The sequence below is a fragment of the Pseudorca crassidens genome, chromosome 9 (assembly GCF_039906515.1).
Source record: "Pseudorca crassidens isolate mPseCra1 chromosome 9, mPseCra1.hap1, whole genome shotgun sequence".
NCBI lineage: Eukaryota > Metazoa > Chordata > Mammalia > Artiodactyla > Delphinidae > Pseudorca > Pseudorca crassidens.
The window spans coordinates 80,145,903-80,164,578 of record NC_090304.1 but is presented as its reverse complement, the minus strand read 5'-3'; the positions used below and the strand labels follow the sequence as shown (position 1 = coordinate 80,164,578).

General features: G+C 34.3%; 1 protein-coding gene across 8 annotated transcripts in view; it reads right to left on the bottom strand.

The window, feature by feature from the left end:
* The window catches only part of DYNC2H1 (dynein cytoplasmic 2 heavy chain 1), a 379,694-nt gene that overhangs the window by 265,485 nt on the left and 95,533 nt on the right, over nt 1-18,676 (bottom strand). For 7 of the 8 annotated variants that reach the window (XR_010946253.1, XM_067750851.1, XM_067750854.1 and 4 more), the window contains exons 45-52: nt 18,255-18,399; nt 16,180-16,282; nt 15,472-15,639; nt 10,343-10,473; nt 8,848-9,096; nt 8,241-8,349; nt 5,059-5,172; nt 3,885-4,027 (exon numbers count right to left, since the gene is read on the bottom strand). Coding sequence is in view for 7 of the 8 variants with exons in the window: in XM_067750851.1 (XP_067606952.1) it covers nt 3,885-4,027; nt 5,059-5,172; nt 8,241-8,349; nt 8,848-9,096; nt 10,343-10,473; nt 15,472-15,639; nt 16,180-16,282; nt 18,255-18,399 (1,162 nt within the window). In the remaining variant the exon portion in view is untranslated. The remainder of the gene's footprint in view (nt 1-3,884; nt 4,028-5,058; nt 5,173-8,240; nt 8,350-8,847; nt 9,097-10,342; nt 10,474-15,471; nt 15,640-16,179; nt 16,283-18,254; nt 18,400-18,676) is intronic. The other variant, XM_067750850.1, reaches the window with a different exon arrangement.

The window sequence follows — 18,676 nt, the reverse complement described above, 5'->3', positions numbered from 1 at the left end:
TTTGGCATCAAACTAATAAAATGCCTTCATGGCATAAAGGAATAGGAAGGAAGCTTAGCTTTCTTAAATAAGAAATAACTAAAACTAAACAAAAATAATTTCATAATTGATAATTAACATAACTGCCATCAACATAATTGATAATTCTAAAAACTATTGTCTATAGCTAGGTTTTTGCCACTATCACAAATAAGAAAATAAAGTTTCATGAACAGATATCATCATTATTAAAGAAAATATTATAATCTTATAAGAATACTATTTCAAAATATACAAAAAAAATTTTTAACTCTATTTCTGGGAAAAAGAAAATAAGTAGAACTCTGAAATTTTAAAATTAAGCCAAAACCTTCAACTTCTTTCATCTGATACAGTTAATATTCCTAACAAGAGGAAGTACAAGTAATCTAGGTAATTAGGTCAAAAAATCATTTTCTGAATTTCTCAGACTGAATAAACCATTAAGCCAAAAGATTCCTTAACTAATGGAAAGTTTGAAAGTGCCATGGTTCTTGAGCCAAAGAACATTTATTTTTTCAAATACCTTCACTGATTTCTGAAAAAACACTTAAGCAACTGTGAGAATATTTTAAATATACACTTTTAAATCAATGGAAATTTGTTTCTTTGGAAACTTACTTTCTTGAAAATTTTATCCCTTATATTAGTTAGCGGGATTGTGGTAATCATTTCACAACATAAAAATATACAAAACAACATGTTGTATACCTTAAATATATACAATTTTATGTGTCAGTTATACCTCAATAAAGTTGGGAGGGGTAGGAAACATTCTATCCCTAAACGATATTCTACATTAGCAAAGTTTTCCTGCCTGGATTTACCCACATTCCCCTTTGCCTCCACTCTCCCTCCTTGGGGATAAAAATGGCACTTTCTAAAAAGAATTGAATAAGTATATTAACCCTATTAATTCCTATTAATACCCTGACCTCTCGATTCCTTGAATTCTTCTCCTTCTGTTTTCTATCATCTTTTTCCCGGCCACTCACCCCCACTTCAAAGGGTCACACCCTGATACCTTGTCACTAACAGCAACTGCAATCATTTCATAATCTCACTTTCAAATATCCCACTCTTCTACCACTACACTCCTGTCTTCCCAGCTCATTCCATTTGCAATGTCAATCATCCTCAGACTCCACCAAGACCTACAATCTATTAATTTAACAATCTTTATACTGTCATTCACCATCTTCCTACCATAATTTCTCAGCTCCCTTGGCCTTCACTTGCTTTGTCATACTCGAGTAGCAAAGCAAAGCCCCAATCCTGGTTAAATGCAAGTCACCACCTATTGAAGGTCTGCACCTATGAGTGCACATGTAACTGGAGAAAAAACACACAACTATGCTGATTGGCCTCACTGAACTTTATAATCACTAACCTCACGTGAACCCTTAATGCTACCTAGCTATTATACTCCATTCTCCTAAACCTTTCACTCTTTCCCTCTTCCAAACTACTATTTTGCATATCCTCTAATATCTCTTCAAGACTCCAAAATCTGTTCCCTCAACTTTTCTCTCAATTGATAATCTTACCTCCTATTTCATTGGGAAAACAGAAACATCCAGAAGTGTCCAAAACTTCCCATACCACACTTGCCCACCTACTTGGAACTGTGTCCCTGTACTCTGCTTCCCTTCCTGTTATTAAGGATAATGCTTCCATTCTACAAGCAAAGGCCTATCCTTAATTGTTTCATTTGTGCAATAGACCCATATGCTGTCTACTACCCAAGGATGTTGCTCTAGCAATTTTCCCGTCTTTCATGTAACATACATGTTTTGCATCTTTTTTGCATTCTCAACAGTGTATGAAAATGCTACAGTTTGTCTCAACTTAAAATTTTTTTAAAAAAGAAAGAAAGCATTTTAACCCCCACTTCCTCCAGTTACTGACCCATTTTTATCTTCTACTTCATAACAAAATTCCTCAAAAGAGGCGACCATATTCACTCTCCACTCTTCTCATTCTTTCTGAAACACGTCAATATGTTTTTTCTCCACTACTAACTGAAACTGCTTTATCAAAGTCACTAATGAACGCCATGCTGTTAAATGCAACGATCAGTTCCCAGGCCTTGTCTACCTTCATGTGTCACCATTCATCCTTCCTCACTCCTTTGAAATGCTGTCTTCACTTGGCTTCTAGGCTTCACTTGTCTACACGCTCTCCTGCTTTCCTATTTCCCAAGCAGTTCCTTCTCAGTATCCTTTGCTGGTTCCTGGTCTTCATCTCAACCTCTTAATGTTGAAGTGCCCCAGAGTTCGGCCTTTGCATCTCTCCTCTCTTTGCCAACATTCACTTCCTTCGTGATATTTTTTTCTCACAGTTTTAAATGCCAGCTATACTCTGATAATTCCCACAATTTTACCTGTATGCCTGACCTTTTCCCCGTTCTCATATATCCAAATGTCTTCTCAATCTTCCAGCTCAGATGTCTAACACCTCATATTTCACATATCTAAAACTGAAAACCTCATATTCTCCTCCCAAAATGTTCTTCTCAAAGTCTCCCCTCAACTGACAGGTATTCCATCCTTCCAGGTGCTCAAGCCAACAGACTTGGAGGTATCCTTAACTCCTCACTTTCCCTTACACCTTATTACAATTTGTCAACAAATCTTATCGTTTCTACTGCAAAACATACCCAGTATCTACCACTTCTCACCACCTCTACCACTACATCCTGAGAGCAAGCCATCCTCGTCTCTTGCCGAATTACTCAATAGCTTTATGACTGCTTCCTCCTTGTCTTCTATGGTCTATTTTCAGCTCAGAAGCCAGAGTATTACCATTAAAACATTAGAATAGTTTTGCTCAAAAGCCTCCAAGGGATCCCTTACTTGTTTCCAGGAAAGCCAAAATCCTTATAATAGCGTCCAAAGCCCCACCCTAACCTTTCTCTTACTTCACTGACCTCATTTGCAACTACTCTCCCCTTTATCGCTCTGTTACAAATGAACTGGCTTCTTGCTGATCCTCAGAATCACCAGGCATGCTCTCATCTCAGGTTCTTCACCTAGAAAGCTTTCCCCCCAAATATCCCCCAAAAGAGTGTAAATTCCATGAGGGCAGGGACTTTTGTCTTTTTCTCTGCTATATCCCCAATATATGGAATAGTGGCATGTATTAGGCACCCAATAATTACTAATTCTTAATGAATACCTCTTGTTCATTGGCCTCCACAGACTAGAATAACTTTCCTCTCCTTTACCTACTTACTGAAATCTAACTAAAATATCATCTCAACTCTAAAACCTTGTCTATTATCTCAAATTACACTCCTTCCTCTGAATCATGACAGGCATTAGTCTGCACTTCTACTATACAAAAATAAAGAAATGAATGATTGGGAATATGAGTATCATTCAAAAAAACAATATTGAAAATTATTATTAATTCAAATGAAGCAATATAAAAGGCTTCCAGCTGAGACGGTGCTATGAGTTCACAATTTAAACTCATCCCCCTCTGAACACATATCATAGCAATAACAGATTTTTTAAAAAGCATCTAAATTTTAATTTAAACAACAGCTAATATTATTGCTGTGATATTTTTATCATAAGCTAGCCTATAATAGGCTAAATAATGAAATGCATAAAATTTTTAAGGTACAATAATATCTCTGTGGTCCTTAATTAAGAACATAATCTTCCACCTAAAATTCTATACTCAACTAAACTATCAAATACAAGAGTATGAAGAAAAGAGTTATTTTCAAACTTATGAGAGATTTTCAGTGCCACAATTAAGGTAATATTATAATAAACACCAAAGGGAAGTTGTGACAATCAATAACTTTAAAAAAAATGTGCTTACTTTTTACTTCCATATTTAAACATTAAACTTACTTTCTTCATACTGCTATGTGACCAACCCTCCATCCACAACACCTGGCATTTCTTATGCAAAGCAGGATTACTCTCACAGTTTATTATGAAGTTTAAATTTGCAGAATCCATTATCAAGACAATATGCAAGTTTTGTTGAATTCCTAAAAAATAAGAAAATTATACTCTTGGAATATTACAATAATAATAATTGAAGAAACCTATATATGGTCTGGTTTTATGAAATTAAAATGTTTTGAAATGGGATGGTAGGAGCTGTTTATAAAAAGAACAAGCTATGAAACAGTATTACAGTATAATTTTTATTTTGGTTAAAAAATACGTGTGTGTGTGTGTGTGTGTGTGTGTGTGTGTATGTGTATGCTAGGATAAAAGATCTAGAAAGGTATGATACTGCTGTTACTTTTCAAACATGACACTGGATTCTATTTTGTAATTTTTCTTTCAAGGATTTTTGTTTCATTATTCACAAGCAAAACTGATCTCTGGTTTTCTTTTAGGAGAAATACCTTTTCCTTCTTTCAATGACAATATCATTTTCCCTTTGTAAAAAGGATTTTGGACACTTTCCTTTATTTTCTATGTTGGACACTTTCCTTTATTTTCTATGTTCTGAAACAGTTTAAAATAGCATTGAGATGATCGGTTTCTTAAAGGTGTAGTAGAATTTCCCTGTAAACTTGAAGTGGACAGAAGGGAAGGTAGCTCTTTAACAACTGTCTCTATTTCATCAATAATAAATGTGCTTTTAGAAAAATAAAGATCAATGTAATAGTCACGTCTGGGTGCTGCCATCATTGCCTTATTTTTTGTTTATCAATTTTAGATATCTACAGTGCACATGAAACTACTTCTGCAGTAATCAAACTTTCTTTAGTTCCAAAAAAATAACACTACAGAGTCTGGCACAATCTAAATAGTTCAATAATTCTCTAACATAGGAGGTACTAAAGCACAAATTTCACCACATGGAAACAAAGGCAACAAAGTAAATATTCCAAAGAACATTACCATACTTTCACCCTTCCCTTTCACTAAAATTTTGCTAACTTGTTTTTATTATAGGTTAGCCTTTATGCTACTTATTTGCTAATGAGAAAATAATGCAAATTAAATGGTATTTATTTCATATGAAACATAGTTTAAATTGATTAACGAATTCTATGGCACTTACTATATGTGAAGTAATTGAAGACTGGTCCAAAAAAACCATCCTGTGAAGCCTGATCTTTAAGAGGCAACAGCAAGGGCTCTAATTCTTCAAGAGTGTAGAGTCCAGGAACTTCACCTACAGAACATTACATTTCTTTTGAGTTTTACCTGCATTACACTAATTCAAAACACATTTTACACACACAATGCTTCTTCTATTTTTGTAATCAAATAATCTGATGTTATTCAAGCTTTGTTTTCAAAAATAAACAAACCCTATCACCCTCTATATTATTCACAAATCTACATCTATAGCCTTCAGTTGATTAAGCAAACCATTAAAGACAGGTCATAATCTAGCCATCTATCTGCTTTTCCAAGTCCTTCTCTACCCCAACCCCACAAGACCTTGTATTCTAGCCTCAATGAACTTCTTTGTGTTCCAAAAATTTAATGAAATACTCCCTCTTCCTGGAATATTATACCCACAGTCTTCCTCTGCCCCTTATCTTCCCCTAATATTATTGTTTATCCCTCAAGACACTACTTTGTCAACTGCTATATCCATGAGACTTTCCTGAATACCCACATGCTAGGTAAAGCATTCTTTTCTCTTGTGTATAGTATCCAAACATCACTGTTTAGCATTTACCACATCATTTAATAATGAATGAATTACTTCCCTTTCCTGCCCAATTAGATTCTGAATTCCCGGAGGGCGAATATTTGATCATGATCAATATTAACCTTAGGGCATTCTTAGCAAGTATCTAAAACATAAATATTTGTTAAATAAATGAACAAACGAATTATCAAATGAATGAATGAACTTGTACTAGAAATCAGGAGAACTAGTCATGGCCTGCTACTATACAACAGAATGATGAAAGTCAAATCAAAGGTGATTAAGACTATAAGAATTTGATAGAGGGCTTGAAGCTTGTCTTGTTCACCACCATAAATCCAGTTATTTAATAAATATTTGTTAAACCAACATATTTGTAATTCACAAGAAACTGTAAGATTAAATGAAAATTCTTTTGCTGCATTCATGTAGAGCCCAACATAGTTTGAATCCCTACTTTTCTTTAGGTTAATCTCAGAGGTACCAGACTGCTCCCCAACCACCAAGGATGTACATATTCAAATGCATACACACATAAATGTGCTCTATGTCTTCCTCTAAACTTCAGCCATATCAAGATACCCTTGATTTCTTAAATTTGGTAAAGAAAGCTAGCTCTATTTACATATTCTATAGGGAATAAGAATTTGAAATACAAAAAAGAGACAAAAAGGCCTATTGAGTACTTTCTCTGAAAGTATTTTTCAAATACTTTTTTTGCCAAAAACGTTGTCAAAATTTAACCTTACCAAAATTTAGCTTTATTTATGATTTTTGCTATTATATCTTGATAAAAAGACCAATTTATCTTACAATAAAAATAATTACTGGGTTAATGCTTATCTGGATGTTTGCTTTCAGAAATTAAAACCAAAACAAAAATACAAAAACCCTGTATATATCTGGCCTACAAGTTTATCTCAGCCAAAATGAACAAGGTCTCCATCTAGTGACAATTTAAGCAATATGCAGGAATGTGCACCTTAAAAATCAGAAGAGATTATTTATAAAAAGGGCCGCAAACACTTCAAGCTTGCTCAAGACATACCACTTTCACTATACCATTTCCCTTCACTTTGACAGAAATTGACCTACCACTTGTGTAACTAGATTCTTTCTCATTTGGGCACTAAAGTGTAGATACCTCACTTTATAAATGTTTCCTTCAACCAAAGCTGTTAAATTCTGAAAAAACAAAAAAACTATTTTATCCCAGAGTCTACCTAGCAGGATACAAAACAAGTATTTATTAAAACCTGAGTGGAACATGAGCATCATGCAAATTTTGTCCTCGGGTCCCTAGAATGGAACAATTCATATAGTTGAAACTAGTTTTTAACAAGGTTTACTTTGTACTTAAGTACCAAAATACTTAGTCCAAGTTTAAAACGAAGCTACCTCATACCAACTCTACTAACAGTGGTTATGCATTATAAGGAGATTATAATAAACTTCATAAAGTCTTCAGAAAAGGAAGAACTGCAGGAAATTGCAGGTATTCTCCTCAGGAAATCACCAAAAAGGTCAGGTGGCTCCAGAGACAAAAAGAGTACAACACAATTCGAGAAATATGAGACCTCATATATCTGAAATATATCTGCTATTATATAACCACATTTAAGGCCATATTATAATTATTCAATTTTTCCATTAATGATGGACAGTGAGGTTCTATCAAATTTTTATTACAAATTATACTACATATTTCCTTACATACTAGTTCTTTTAAAATTTATTTATTTCTTTATTTTTAGCTGTATTGGGTCTTTGTTGCTGCGCGGCAGGCTTCCTTTAGTTGTGGGGAGCAGGGGCTATTCTGCGGTGGCTTTTCTTGTTGTGAAGCACAGGTTCTAGGCGCGCAGGCTTCAGTAGTTGTGGCTCAAGGGCTCTAGAGAGCAGGCTCAGTAGTTGGGACGCACGGGCTTAGGTGATCCACGGCATGTGGGATCTTCCCAGACCAGGGCTTGAACCCGTGTCCCCTGAATTAGCAGGCGGATTCTTTTTTTTTTTTCTTGCGGTACACGGGCCTCTCACTGTTGTGGCCTCTCCCGTTGCGGAACACAGGCCCCGGACGTGCAGGCTCAGTGGCCATGGTTCACGGACCCAGCCGCTCCACGGCATGTGGGATCCTCCCGGACCGGGGCACAAACCCGCGTCCCCTGCAGGCGGTCTCTCAACCACTGCGCCACCAGGGACGCCGAGCAGGCGGATTCTTAACCACTGCGCCACCAGGGAAGCCCAGTATAACACATTTTTTAAATAAGTACTGGTTGATAACTTTCCTAAAAGGTTATAACTTATAATAGTCCCACCAAAAGTGTGTTAAGAGGGCCAATTTTTCAGTATATTCATCAATATTCAATATTTAATCATCATTTTTATATAATTCCACAATCTTGGTTTTATAAAAACAGGGTTTCTCAGTTCTCCTGCTCTGAGCATGTTTAATGTTTAATCCCATGTCACCTTAATAAAAGCTATGCCAAGTGTTCTCTGAAACGTAATTTTATATAAGATCACTTTCCTTGAATAATTTTTACATTACTTTTATTTTCTTTAAATAGAACCCATTTACTTGCCTGAAGACAAAAGGCTATTGATCATCTCCAAAAATGTAGGATGTACAAACTGATAATCCTCAAGAAGTAAAACTACTTGTTGTGCTTCAATACCTGCAAGATGTAGCACCTGCACAATAAGAAAACACATTTTGGTACACATTAAATATTTTTGGCACAGGTAAAAACTTTCATTCTGTATGTAAACTAAGTTGTTTTTATTGATTGATATTTGAGTAATCAAAATTTAGCCATATAGTCTAGAAAGTAAATCCACTGAATAATCAAAATTTAGCCATATAGTTTGGAAAGTAAATCCAGTTCATAAACAAATACTACTGGGAGGAAATTTAATTATTTTACATCTAGGACATTAAAATCTAGAGGATAATTTTTAAATACACCTACATATGTCCTAAATGCCATCTTTTTGTTTATCTTACCTATCCATATAACATCCCATAACCTGGGGTGCTGAGAGCTAAAAACATAATTTTGTAACAATTATGGAGAAAACAATCATCAAAATTAAAATAAAGACTATGTTGCATATCAGAGATTTAAAGGCTTTTTGAATAACTAACTGTGATTTAAAACCAAATAAAACAAAAGACTGTGAGTCACTCACATGTTTGAGATCATTTTTGAACTGCTTCAGTTCATATCCCCTGGAAATCTTTGGTGAAAACAGCACTGCTCCATGCATATGACTGACTAAAGAAGTGATGGTCCGACGACCTACACCACTGCATCCGGCTAACAGAAGTGAACCTCCAGGAAAACTCAGCACTCTGTCTATCCTAGACACATATTCCAGGACTTCTTGGAAAAGTAAAATATCTAAATTCTGGTTATCTCGTCCATAATGAATAAGACCCTTCAAAGATCACAAAGCGTATTATATAATTAATATAAGTCCAAATTACATAATAAAATGTTAGTTATCTAGATTAAGAGATTATATTTTTGGTGCACTCAAGAAAAGGGGTTAAGTGTATTCATGTTGTTTCACACTCTTTTATCTATCCAGTAATCCAGCTTTATGGCACTTTGTAAGGAAAAATTTACATGATGTCAAACAAGTTCACGCGTCCACAACAGTCAGTTACTTTTGAACACCATTAATATAACTAGTAAAAAGCAGTGTAAGATAGCAGGTTAATTATAAAGACTTCAAAAGCTCTCAAATTTTTACCACTTGTTACACATCAAATCAGTGTGCACAGACTATAAAACAATCCCCAAACTCTCAAAACGTACTGCCTAAAGATATTTTGTGAACTCTTGTTCTTACACACAGCTCAGCAATGAACCAAAAGCCCACAAAGAGGTAGCATGCCCTGCCAGGAGCTATGTGATAGAGTGAAGAAAGAGAGAAAGGACAGCTTTCACATACTTAACAACTTTTGCACATTCCCAAACTTTTCAATATCCATTCCAGGCAAACAAATAAATTTACTAGACCATGAAAGACTTTTCTTGATATAAAATCCATACTAACTTCCACTATAAATATTAATTTTTAAAGTAATCATATATAATACTGTTTCTTTTTATTATAATTAATCTCAAAAACAAAACAAACAAACAAAACTCCATAGGACAGTGCTACTAAAAGTTTCAGTGAACCAGCAGCATCAACATCATTTGGAAGTGTCTCAGAAATTTGGATTCTCTTCTGATTGTTTTCAGATTCAGATTAGTACCTATTGAATTCAGATTTCTCTGGATGGGACCCAGCCATCAATATTTTCTGGTTCTCAAAGTGTTTCTAATGCTCACTAAAGTTTGAGACCACTGCTCTAGAATGAGAAGTTAATATCATATTAACTGTTAATATAATATTAGCAGTTATATTTCCCAATTAATATTAAGCCTTTTTAATAGTTCCAACCTCAGATACCTTTTTCCAGCATGTATCCTAGCAATTTTACACTAATCTGTGTAAGTGCATGTGCACCTACTTAGATCTGCCACATTGGGCTAAATTCCAAAAGATACGAACCGCTTTTGCCTATTCTAAGATCTTTCACTTCATGCCCTCAAAAAACTTACAATAAATATTTTGAAAATGGCTTTAATCATAACCAAATCCCAATTCAAATTCATTATTCATATTATACCTTTTTAATAACATCCTTAAGATCTGCAGAATTTAGTTTTCCAAGTGGTTTTCCATGTGGAGGCAAAGGTTGTCCTGGGGCTGACCTTATTCCTGAATTATGTTGAGCTCCCCATGTAACATAGAAATTATCTGTAGAAATGAAAGATATTTTTGTTTTATGTGTGTTAATCATAATGGGAGCATCAGTAGATATATTTCACACTAAACTGTTTTTAACTTAATTAGTCCAAATTAGAACATCCCCAGAAAGGCAAAGATTAATTACTTTGAATTGGCAAATAAATAAAACAATCTCAAAATTATTCTTGAAAAAGAACACAGATTTACTAATATCATCAAGAGCCCTGACTTCTAAAATAAAAGAAAAATTAACCAAATTTTAATTAGAAAATAAAAATCCCACAAACTTCCCTTAAATTTATCTACAGCAGTGTTCCTGTTACCACACAAGGAAAATCTGTTCACCATTCTATTGAAGTTTCGCCTCCCAATTCCTCTGGGAGACTGTTCCATCAGTATCCACCTTGTCATATGCTGCGCTCAGCAAACCTTCCCTAGACCCCAAGCTACCTCATGTTCTTCTTTCCTTCTCCATCATATTTCTCACATTATCTTCTACTTGCCAAAACCACTATACTAAACTCTTATTTGGGAACAACAATGCTACCCTAATTGCAAAATCCAAACCTTCGTTGTAGTCATTATCCCAACATGACTTGTGTGCATCTCCTTAATGGAACTTTTTTCCTTGAATCTATATTACCGTGCTCATCAAGCCACAACCACTACTCCTTTTCAGTTTTCTATTTATCCCATATATATATATATATATATATATATTTTTTTTTTTTTTTTTTTTTTTTTTTTTGCAGTACGCGAGCCTCTCACTGCTGTGGACTCTCCCGTTGTGGAGCATAGGCTCCGGATGTGCAGGCTCAGCGGTCATGGCTCACGGGCCCAGCCGCTCTGTGGCATGTGTTATCCCTTATATTTTTATTTTCACTGGGATCCAAATTCAGCCTATTATGCTTTAATTCTAAATACTCCCCTGGAATTATTTAATCTTATTCTGTGGATTAGATTATCAACTATCTAAATATACACCAAAAACCGATTCACTACGTATCTCTAGGCAAGTCTCCCAGCTCTAGTCTAGTCCCATATTTCGAATTGCTTAATGACATGTAACTCATGCATTCATTCATTAAACACTTATCTATCACAGACCTGTATTTAAACATTGTACTTCCTGTTAGAGATAAGTAATGAATAAGACAAACATAATTTCTGCCCTCACAGAACTGATAAACTTTATGTAGGTTCCCAAAAGACACTCAAAAAGCTTGTAAACATTCAAACACATGCATAAAACTGAACTCATTATCTTCATGTCTCATCATTTCTCAGCTGGACTATTGCAGCATCCTCTTACCTCATATCCCTGCTACAAGCCTTTACCCCATCAAATATATCCTCACTGCTACTAGAGTAACAAACACAAAAACAAAATCTGATAGTACCACTGCACTCCAATATCACATATAGCTTCCCACTGCCTTAAAAGCAAAACTTTTCCTAATCAAGGCCCTTTGCAGTTTGGCTTCAATTTGGCTCCACTGACTGCTTGAATCTCTTATCTCCCTCTGTACTCCAATATATACCCCAGTTTTCTCAAACCTTTGATTCTTTGCATATGCTTTTTCCTTTGTCTGGAATGCCCTTCCCCTCTTCACTTAATTGTATCCTTTAAGATACAGTTTGATTTCCTGTAATTGTTCCAAAAAATTAAAGTCTTAGGTGTTAATCTAACAAAATACCTTATAGGACTTATGCTGAAAACTATACAACACTGATGAAAAAAAGCAAAGAGTATCTAAATAAATGGACAAATATATTATGTTCATGGATTGGAAAAATCAACATAATAAAGAGGTCAATTCTTCCCAAACCAATACACAGAACTAATACAATTCCTACCACAATCTCAGCAACATTGTTTATATATACAAGATTATTCTAAAATTTATATGGAAAGGCAAATAGCTAAAACAATTTTAAAGAAGAAGGAATCAGTCAATCGAATTTTAAGACTTATTATACAGCTACAGCAATCAACTCAGTGTGGTACTGGCAGAAGGACATATACATCAATGGAACAGAATCAGGAACCCAGAAACAGAGTTACACAATTAATTTTTGACTAACGTGCAAAAGCAATTCAAGGCAGAAGGGTAGCCTATTCAACAAGTGGTGCTGGAACAAGTGGACAACCATAGGCAAAGAAATGAACCGTGACCTAAGTCTCACTCTTTACACAGAAATTCACTCAAAATGGACCACTGACTTAAAACATAAAACTATAAAGTATTTAGGAAAAAAAGGTGGAGAAAATCTTCAAAATCTAGGACTAGACAGAGTTCTTAAACTTGACACCAAAAAATCCTTAAAAAGAAAAATTAATAAATTGAGCTTCATAAAATTAAAACCTTTTTTAATCTGTGAAAGACTCTATTAAGAAGATGAAAAGACAAGCTACACAGTGGGAGAATATATTTGCTAACCACATATGTGACAAAAGAATAGTATCTAAAATACAGAAAGAACTCTAAAAACTCAATATTAAAAAAAATCCAATTAGAAAATGGGCAAAAGACATAGAGACATTTCACTGAAGAGGACAGACAGAAGACAATTAATCATATGAAGATGTTCAACTTCATTAGCTGTCAGCAAGATGCAAAATAAAACCAATATGACCTATCAGTACACACTTATCAGAATGGCTAAAATAAGAAAATACTGACAACACCCAATGCTGGCACGGATGTGGAGCACCTGGATCACTCGTAAATTGCTGATGGAAATGTAAACTGAAATACAGCTACTCTAGACAACAGTGTGGCAGGTTTTTTTTTTTTTGAACTAAGCATACAAGTATCATTCAACCCTGCAACTGCATTCCTGAGCATTTATCTCAGAGAAACAAAAATCTCCACACAAAAACCTGCACATAAATGCTTACAGCAGCTTTCCTCTTAATAGCCAAAAACTGAAAACAACTCAGATGCCCTTCCACAAGTAAATGGTGAAAGAAATGGTAGCATGTCTAAATATAATACCTACTCAGCAATAAAAAGGAACAAACTACTGAAACACTCAAGAACCTGCATATATCTCCAGAGAATTATTCTGATTGAAAATAAGATTGTTGAAATGACAAAATTGAACACAGAAAAGATGGGTGGTTTCCAGGGGATGGAAGAGGAGTTGATCCATTTTAACTGTATCAATGTCAATATCCTGGTTTTGATATTATATTATTTTTGCCAGAGTTGAAGGAAAACAAGTAAAAAGTACATGTGTTCTCTCTCTGTTAGTTCTTACAACTGTATGTGAATCTACAATTATCTCAAAATAAAAAATTTCAAAGTAACTTCCTCAAAAAGGAATTAGTCTCTACTCTTCTACACCCCTAATATCCAACATTTATCCCAAATATATTCAGAAAAGTTATATTAATTGTAAAACACTTCATGCTCTATTGTATTTACCAGTTTAACCATCTATTTGCATAAATCTTTGTGGCACCTAAACATATTAGCAATAGTTATCATTGTAAGCAAGGACTTTCACATCTGTATCTGCCATTAGATTACAAATTTCTTGAGCACAAGAATGTATCTAGTTTATTTTTCAGTATCCAAAATTAAATTTTTAATTTTGGATACTTAAAATTTTTAAGCATCCAAAATTTTTCTTAATAATTTTTCTTAATATTCTACTATGTGAAAATCATATTTGCCTGTATCTAACATATATCAAGCCTGTATTTTTTTTTAAATGCAACCCTTCATTAAAAAGTAAAATACTGAGAAAAAAACATTATTGAGTCCTACACAGGAGACTCTAAAAGATACCAAATTCTAGAGAATTCAGATAAGACACTGATACTATCTAATGCCCAAAGGATATGTCACTTTCTTTGCAAGACGAGACACTATTAACTCAATTTTTAGACTGAGAAACATGGCAGCATTTTAGAACAAGAGCCTCTCCATGCTAAGCCATGAAAACTACACGCCACAATGACATAAAACCTCACTCAAAATCAAGCCAACTTTGAACTATTAACAGGCTTCTCTCAGCATTTCATCCTGTCTTAGGTTCTTTTGAACTTATTTCCTGATTCTAAAACTCAAGCAGCACCTAGAAAATTCCTTCTATCAATCTTAGTATCCTTTTCACCTTCAAGACTCCCCTTGGTTTACGTCATTATGACCCTGGAACCAATATCAAATCTAGAAAGATACAACATAATGTATTATATGAAATATTTTTGAAGGCTTGCCTTACACTCTAATAGAATAGAAATTCATTTTGTAGCTTGAAAGCAGTTTTATTAGGAAAGAGTTCCATATTACAGTCATCCTCTGTCAAAGGCCTTTTCAACATGTTGATTTTCATTTTATATGCATCACTCCCACAGCATTTCATAATGCAAATTGGTCATTAAGCAGCAATAGTTGCAAATGCAACATAGCTCCTTTGACTGGTGCTATGCTTTGTTTATCATAATAATGGGTGAAGCTGATAAGAGGGTACATAAGAAGTTCTGTGCTAATGACATTATGAGTAGTGACAGGAATGAGTCACTTTCTCAAGCGAAAGTTCATTATAATCAAATATGGATTTTCACTATGATCTTTAAATATCACACATATATGGCTATTTTTATTAGTAAAAGTCCTTCAGGAAATACAGTTTTGAATTGCAAATGTTAAACATTACGGTCTGAACAACCTTTTCCAAGAAAACAATTATCGTCATCATATTTTGTTTGGAACATAATTATTGAAATCTAGCAAAGAAGACAGAGCAGCCTCTTACGGTAAAAACATTAAAATTTCCAAAGTCTTAGCGTTTTTGTTTTAATTAATTTTACTGAAGTATAGTTGATTTAAAATGCTGTGTTAATTTCTACTCTACAGCAAAGTGATTCAGTAATACATATATAAATTATCCAAAGTTTTCATTTGTTTAGATATATGAAATCATGCTATCAGTAAGAAAAAAACTGAAAGTGCTCATAACTTTTATATATTTACATAAACTCTGTAACTATATTACCTGCCATATTGTCTAGTACATCTGAGCCCCAGTCTCCTTGAAACACTGATGTTAAAATACTGTCAAATAAATGAAGTTCCTTTGCACCAACAATTTTGTCACGAAATAAGCGCCGCGCTTCATATGCCACAATTTCTAATACGTAAGCTAGAGGATGGTTTGAGGATCCTAAAAAAGGCAAAATTTTCTTTAATTATAATAAAATTCAAATGATTTAAAAATGGTCTGTTTCAACATAATATTAGAAAGAAATAGAGAATGAGAATCTACATACCATTATTTTGGCGTCAGATAAATAGAATAAAGGGAAAAAGAGTTAAAATTCATTTTGTTAATGAGTTGGTAAACTTTTTTGATTCTTTAAAGGATTAAACTCTATTATTTCTAGTTGTTCAATAAAAATATCAATCCCCAAGAGCATATTAAACATGCTTTGGCTACAAAGGATAACAATTACATTTTTTTCCAGATCAAGTTTTAATAGTGACAATCATACTTTAGGAGAGGAAGCATAATAAAATATCATAATTCTAATATCATGTTTAAGTTTAATATTAACATTTTAATTTTTAAAATACTATAATTACAATACTCATTTATCTATTACAAATATAATATACATATACAGCATAAACACACACACACACACACACAGTATGATATTCTAAAGAGAGATAAGTGATTTGAAATCATAAAAGCAAAACTTACCTCCTTCTAAATCATATCTGAATAAGCCAAGAACCCACTGGGTAAGGATGCAAGGAGTAAAGAAATAGTGGCTATAATCATCAACTGTAAATTTGGCCCGCACCTGAAAAAAATATAGTAAAAGATCTGTCTTCTCTCTTAAATATATAATCATGCTATAAATTCTTCAGTCACCTTAAATTCATAGGAATGTCAATTCCTACCAGTGGCTGGAACTGTATTTCAATATTACTTATTTCCTCAGTTATCTTGTATTCTATATTTTATGCATTTAAAAACAGTATCTAAGAGAGGTTGTTCATAAACTTCAACAAACTGTCAAAGGTTGTCCATGGAAAAAAATAAAATGAAAGGTTAAAAAGCCCTGCTAAAGAAAGGAATTCAAGGAAAGCTAACCTAAATTTTATAAAATGGTAGTTATAATTCCAAGGTGCTCATGGGTGTAAGACAGACCCATTTTATAATGGTGGGACCCACAGAGCTATCTTGTGTTCAAGAAATCATTAAACTTTTAACAAATCAAAGTGCCACAATATAACCAACGAGAGAAGAGCCTCTCCCTTCCTCTCTACAGATGGAGCTACTGCTCTTATTCTGGCCTTGACTGCCTAACATTTGAATTAATTTAGAAAAACATAGCTTTATTTTTCCCCACTTCTACTCCAATACTATAAAAAGCATCCTCCACAAACACTTCCATAACTTTCACATGTTATTCCCTTTACCCAAGAAGACCCTCTTTCACCTCCAGCCACTTTGTGAATTTCTCTTTATTTTTCAAACCTTAGACCACATTTCATCTCCTCTTAAAATTTACAATAGCCAGGACATGGAAGCAACCTAAGTGTCCATCGACAGATGAATGGATAAAGAAAATGTGGCACAAATATACAATGGAATATTACTCAGCCATAAAAAGAAACGAAATTGAGTTATTTGTAGTGAGGTGGATGGACCTAGAGTCTGTCATACAGAGTGAAGCAAGTCAGAAAGAGAAAAACAAATACCATATGCAAACACATATATATGGAATCTAAAAAAAAAAAAAAGGTTCTTAAGAACCTAGGGGCAGGACAGGAATAAAGATGCAGACGTAGAGAATGGACTTGAGAACATGGGGAGGGGGAAGGGTAAGCTGGGACGAAGTGAGAGAGTGGCATGGACATATATACACTGCCAAATGTAAAATAGCTAGTGGGAAGCAGCCGCATAGCACAGGGAGATCAGCTCTGTGCTCTGTGACCACCTAAAAGGGTGGGATACAGAGGGTGGGAGGGAGATGCAAGAGAGAGGAGATATGGGGATATATGTATATGTATAGCTGATTCACTTTGTTATAAAGCAGAAACTAACACACCATTGTAAAGCAATTATATACTCCAATAAAGATGTTTAAAAAAAAATCTACTACACACAACAAAGCTATTCACTCCCTCTTCCATGCTATCTCTACAACTGGTGCATATTGTTATTGATAGACTTACTACCCTGTGTTAATAGTTTATTTATATGATCAGGTTCCTCATTAGACTGTGCATTTCTAGGGAATAGTGACTCAGTCATCTTTGTATCCCTAGGACTAGCACTGGAAAGAGAAGGTACTCAATAAATATCTTCTGCATCCTTAATGCCTATTTTCAAGTATCATCCCACTTTATCAGAATATTTTAGACATTTCCTCACAGATAAAAGGAAAGAAATAAACATCAAGAACTACTCTCGGGTTTGAAGCCTGAAAGACAGAAACTGACAGAAGTCAGGAGAAAGATCTAGTTTTGGAAAGAAGATGAACCCCACTGTAAGTAAACTAAATTTGAAATCAAAGCAGAATGACCATCTACCCACTGATTTATTCATTCAATACTTTTTGGGTGTCTATTAGAAACTATGCCAGAAGATACAATAATGAATAACACACACACAAACATCTATCCTCACAGAGTCACTCTCCAGTAGAAAAGTACAATAAACGACAGGAAAAGAAAGCCTGAGCATCAACACAAATCAGGATTAAAGGTAGCCATTTGGGAGTAATACCAATAGACATGAAAACTACAATGGAAGTGAATATATACCTGTTCATACACTTGTACCATAGATCCTGCTAAGAGATAAATTTTTGATGAAGAACCCCAAATAGTATGATTCTTCAGATTTTTATGTAGAACTGGTTTCAGATATGCTCCATAAATTGTCTGTAATTGCTCTCTTTCTGGGTAACTAAAAAAAAGCATATAAGAAGTTGAAATAAATCAACATTCTAAACTACTATTTCTTTTAAGACTTTTTTAGATGTGGACCATATTTGAAGTCTTTATTGAACTTGTTACAATATTGCTTCTGTTTTATGTTTTGGTTTTTTGGCCACGAGGCATGTGGGATCTTAGCTCCCTGACCAGGGATCGAACTTGCACCCCCTGCATTGGAAGGCGAAGTCTTAACCACTGGACCACCAGGGAAGTCCCCTAAATTATTATTTTAATGTTAAGTTATAGCA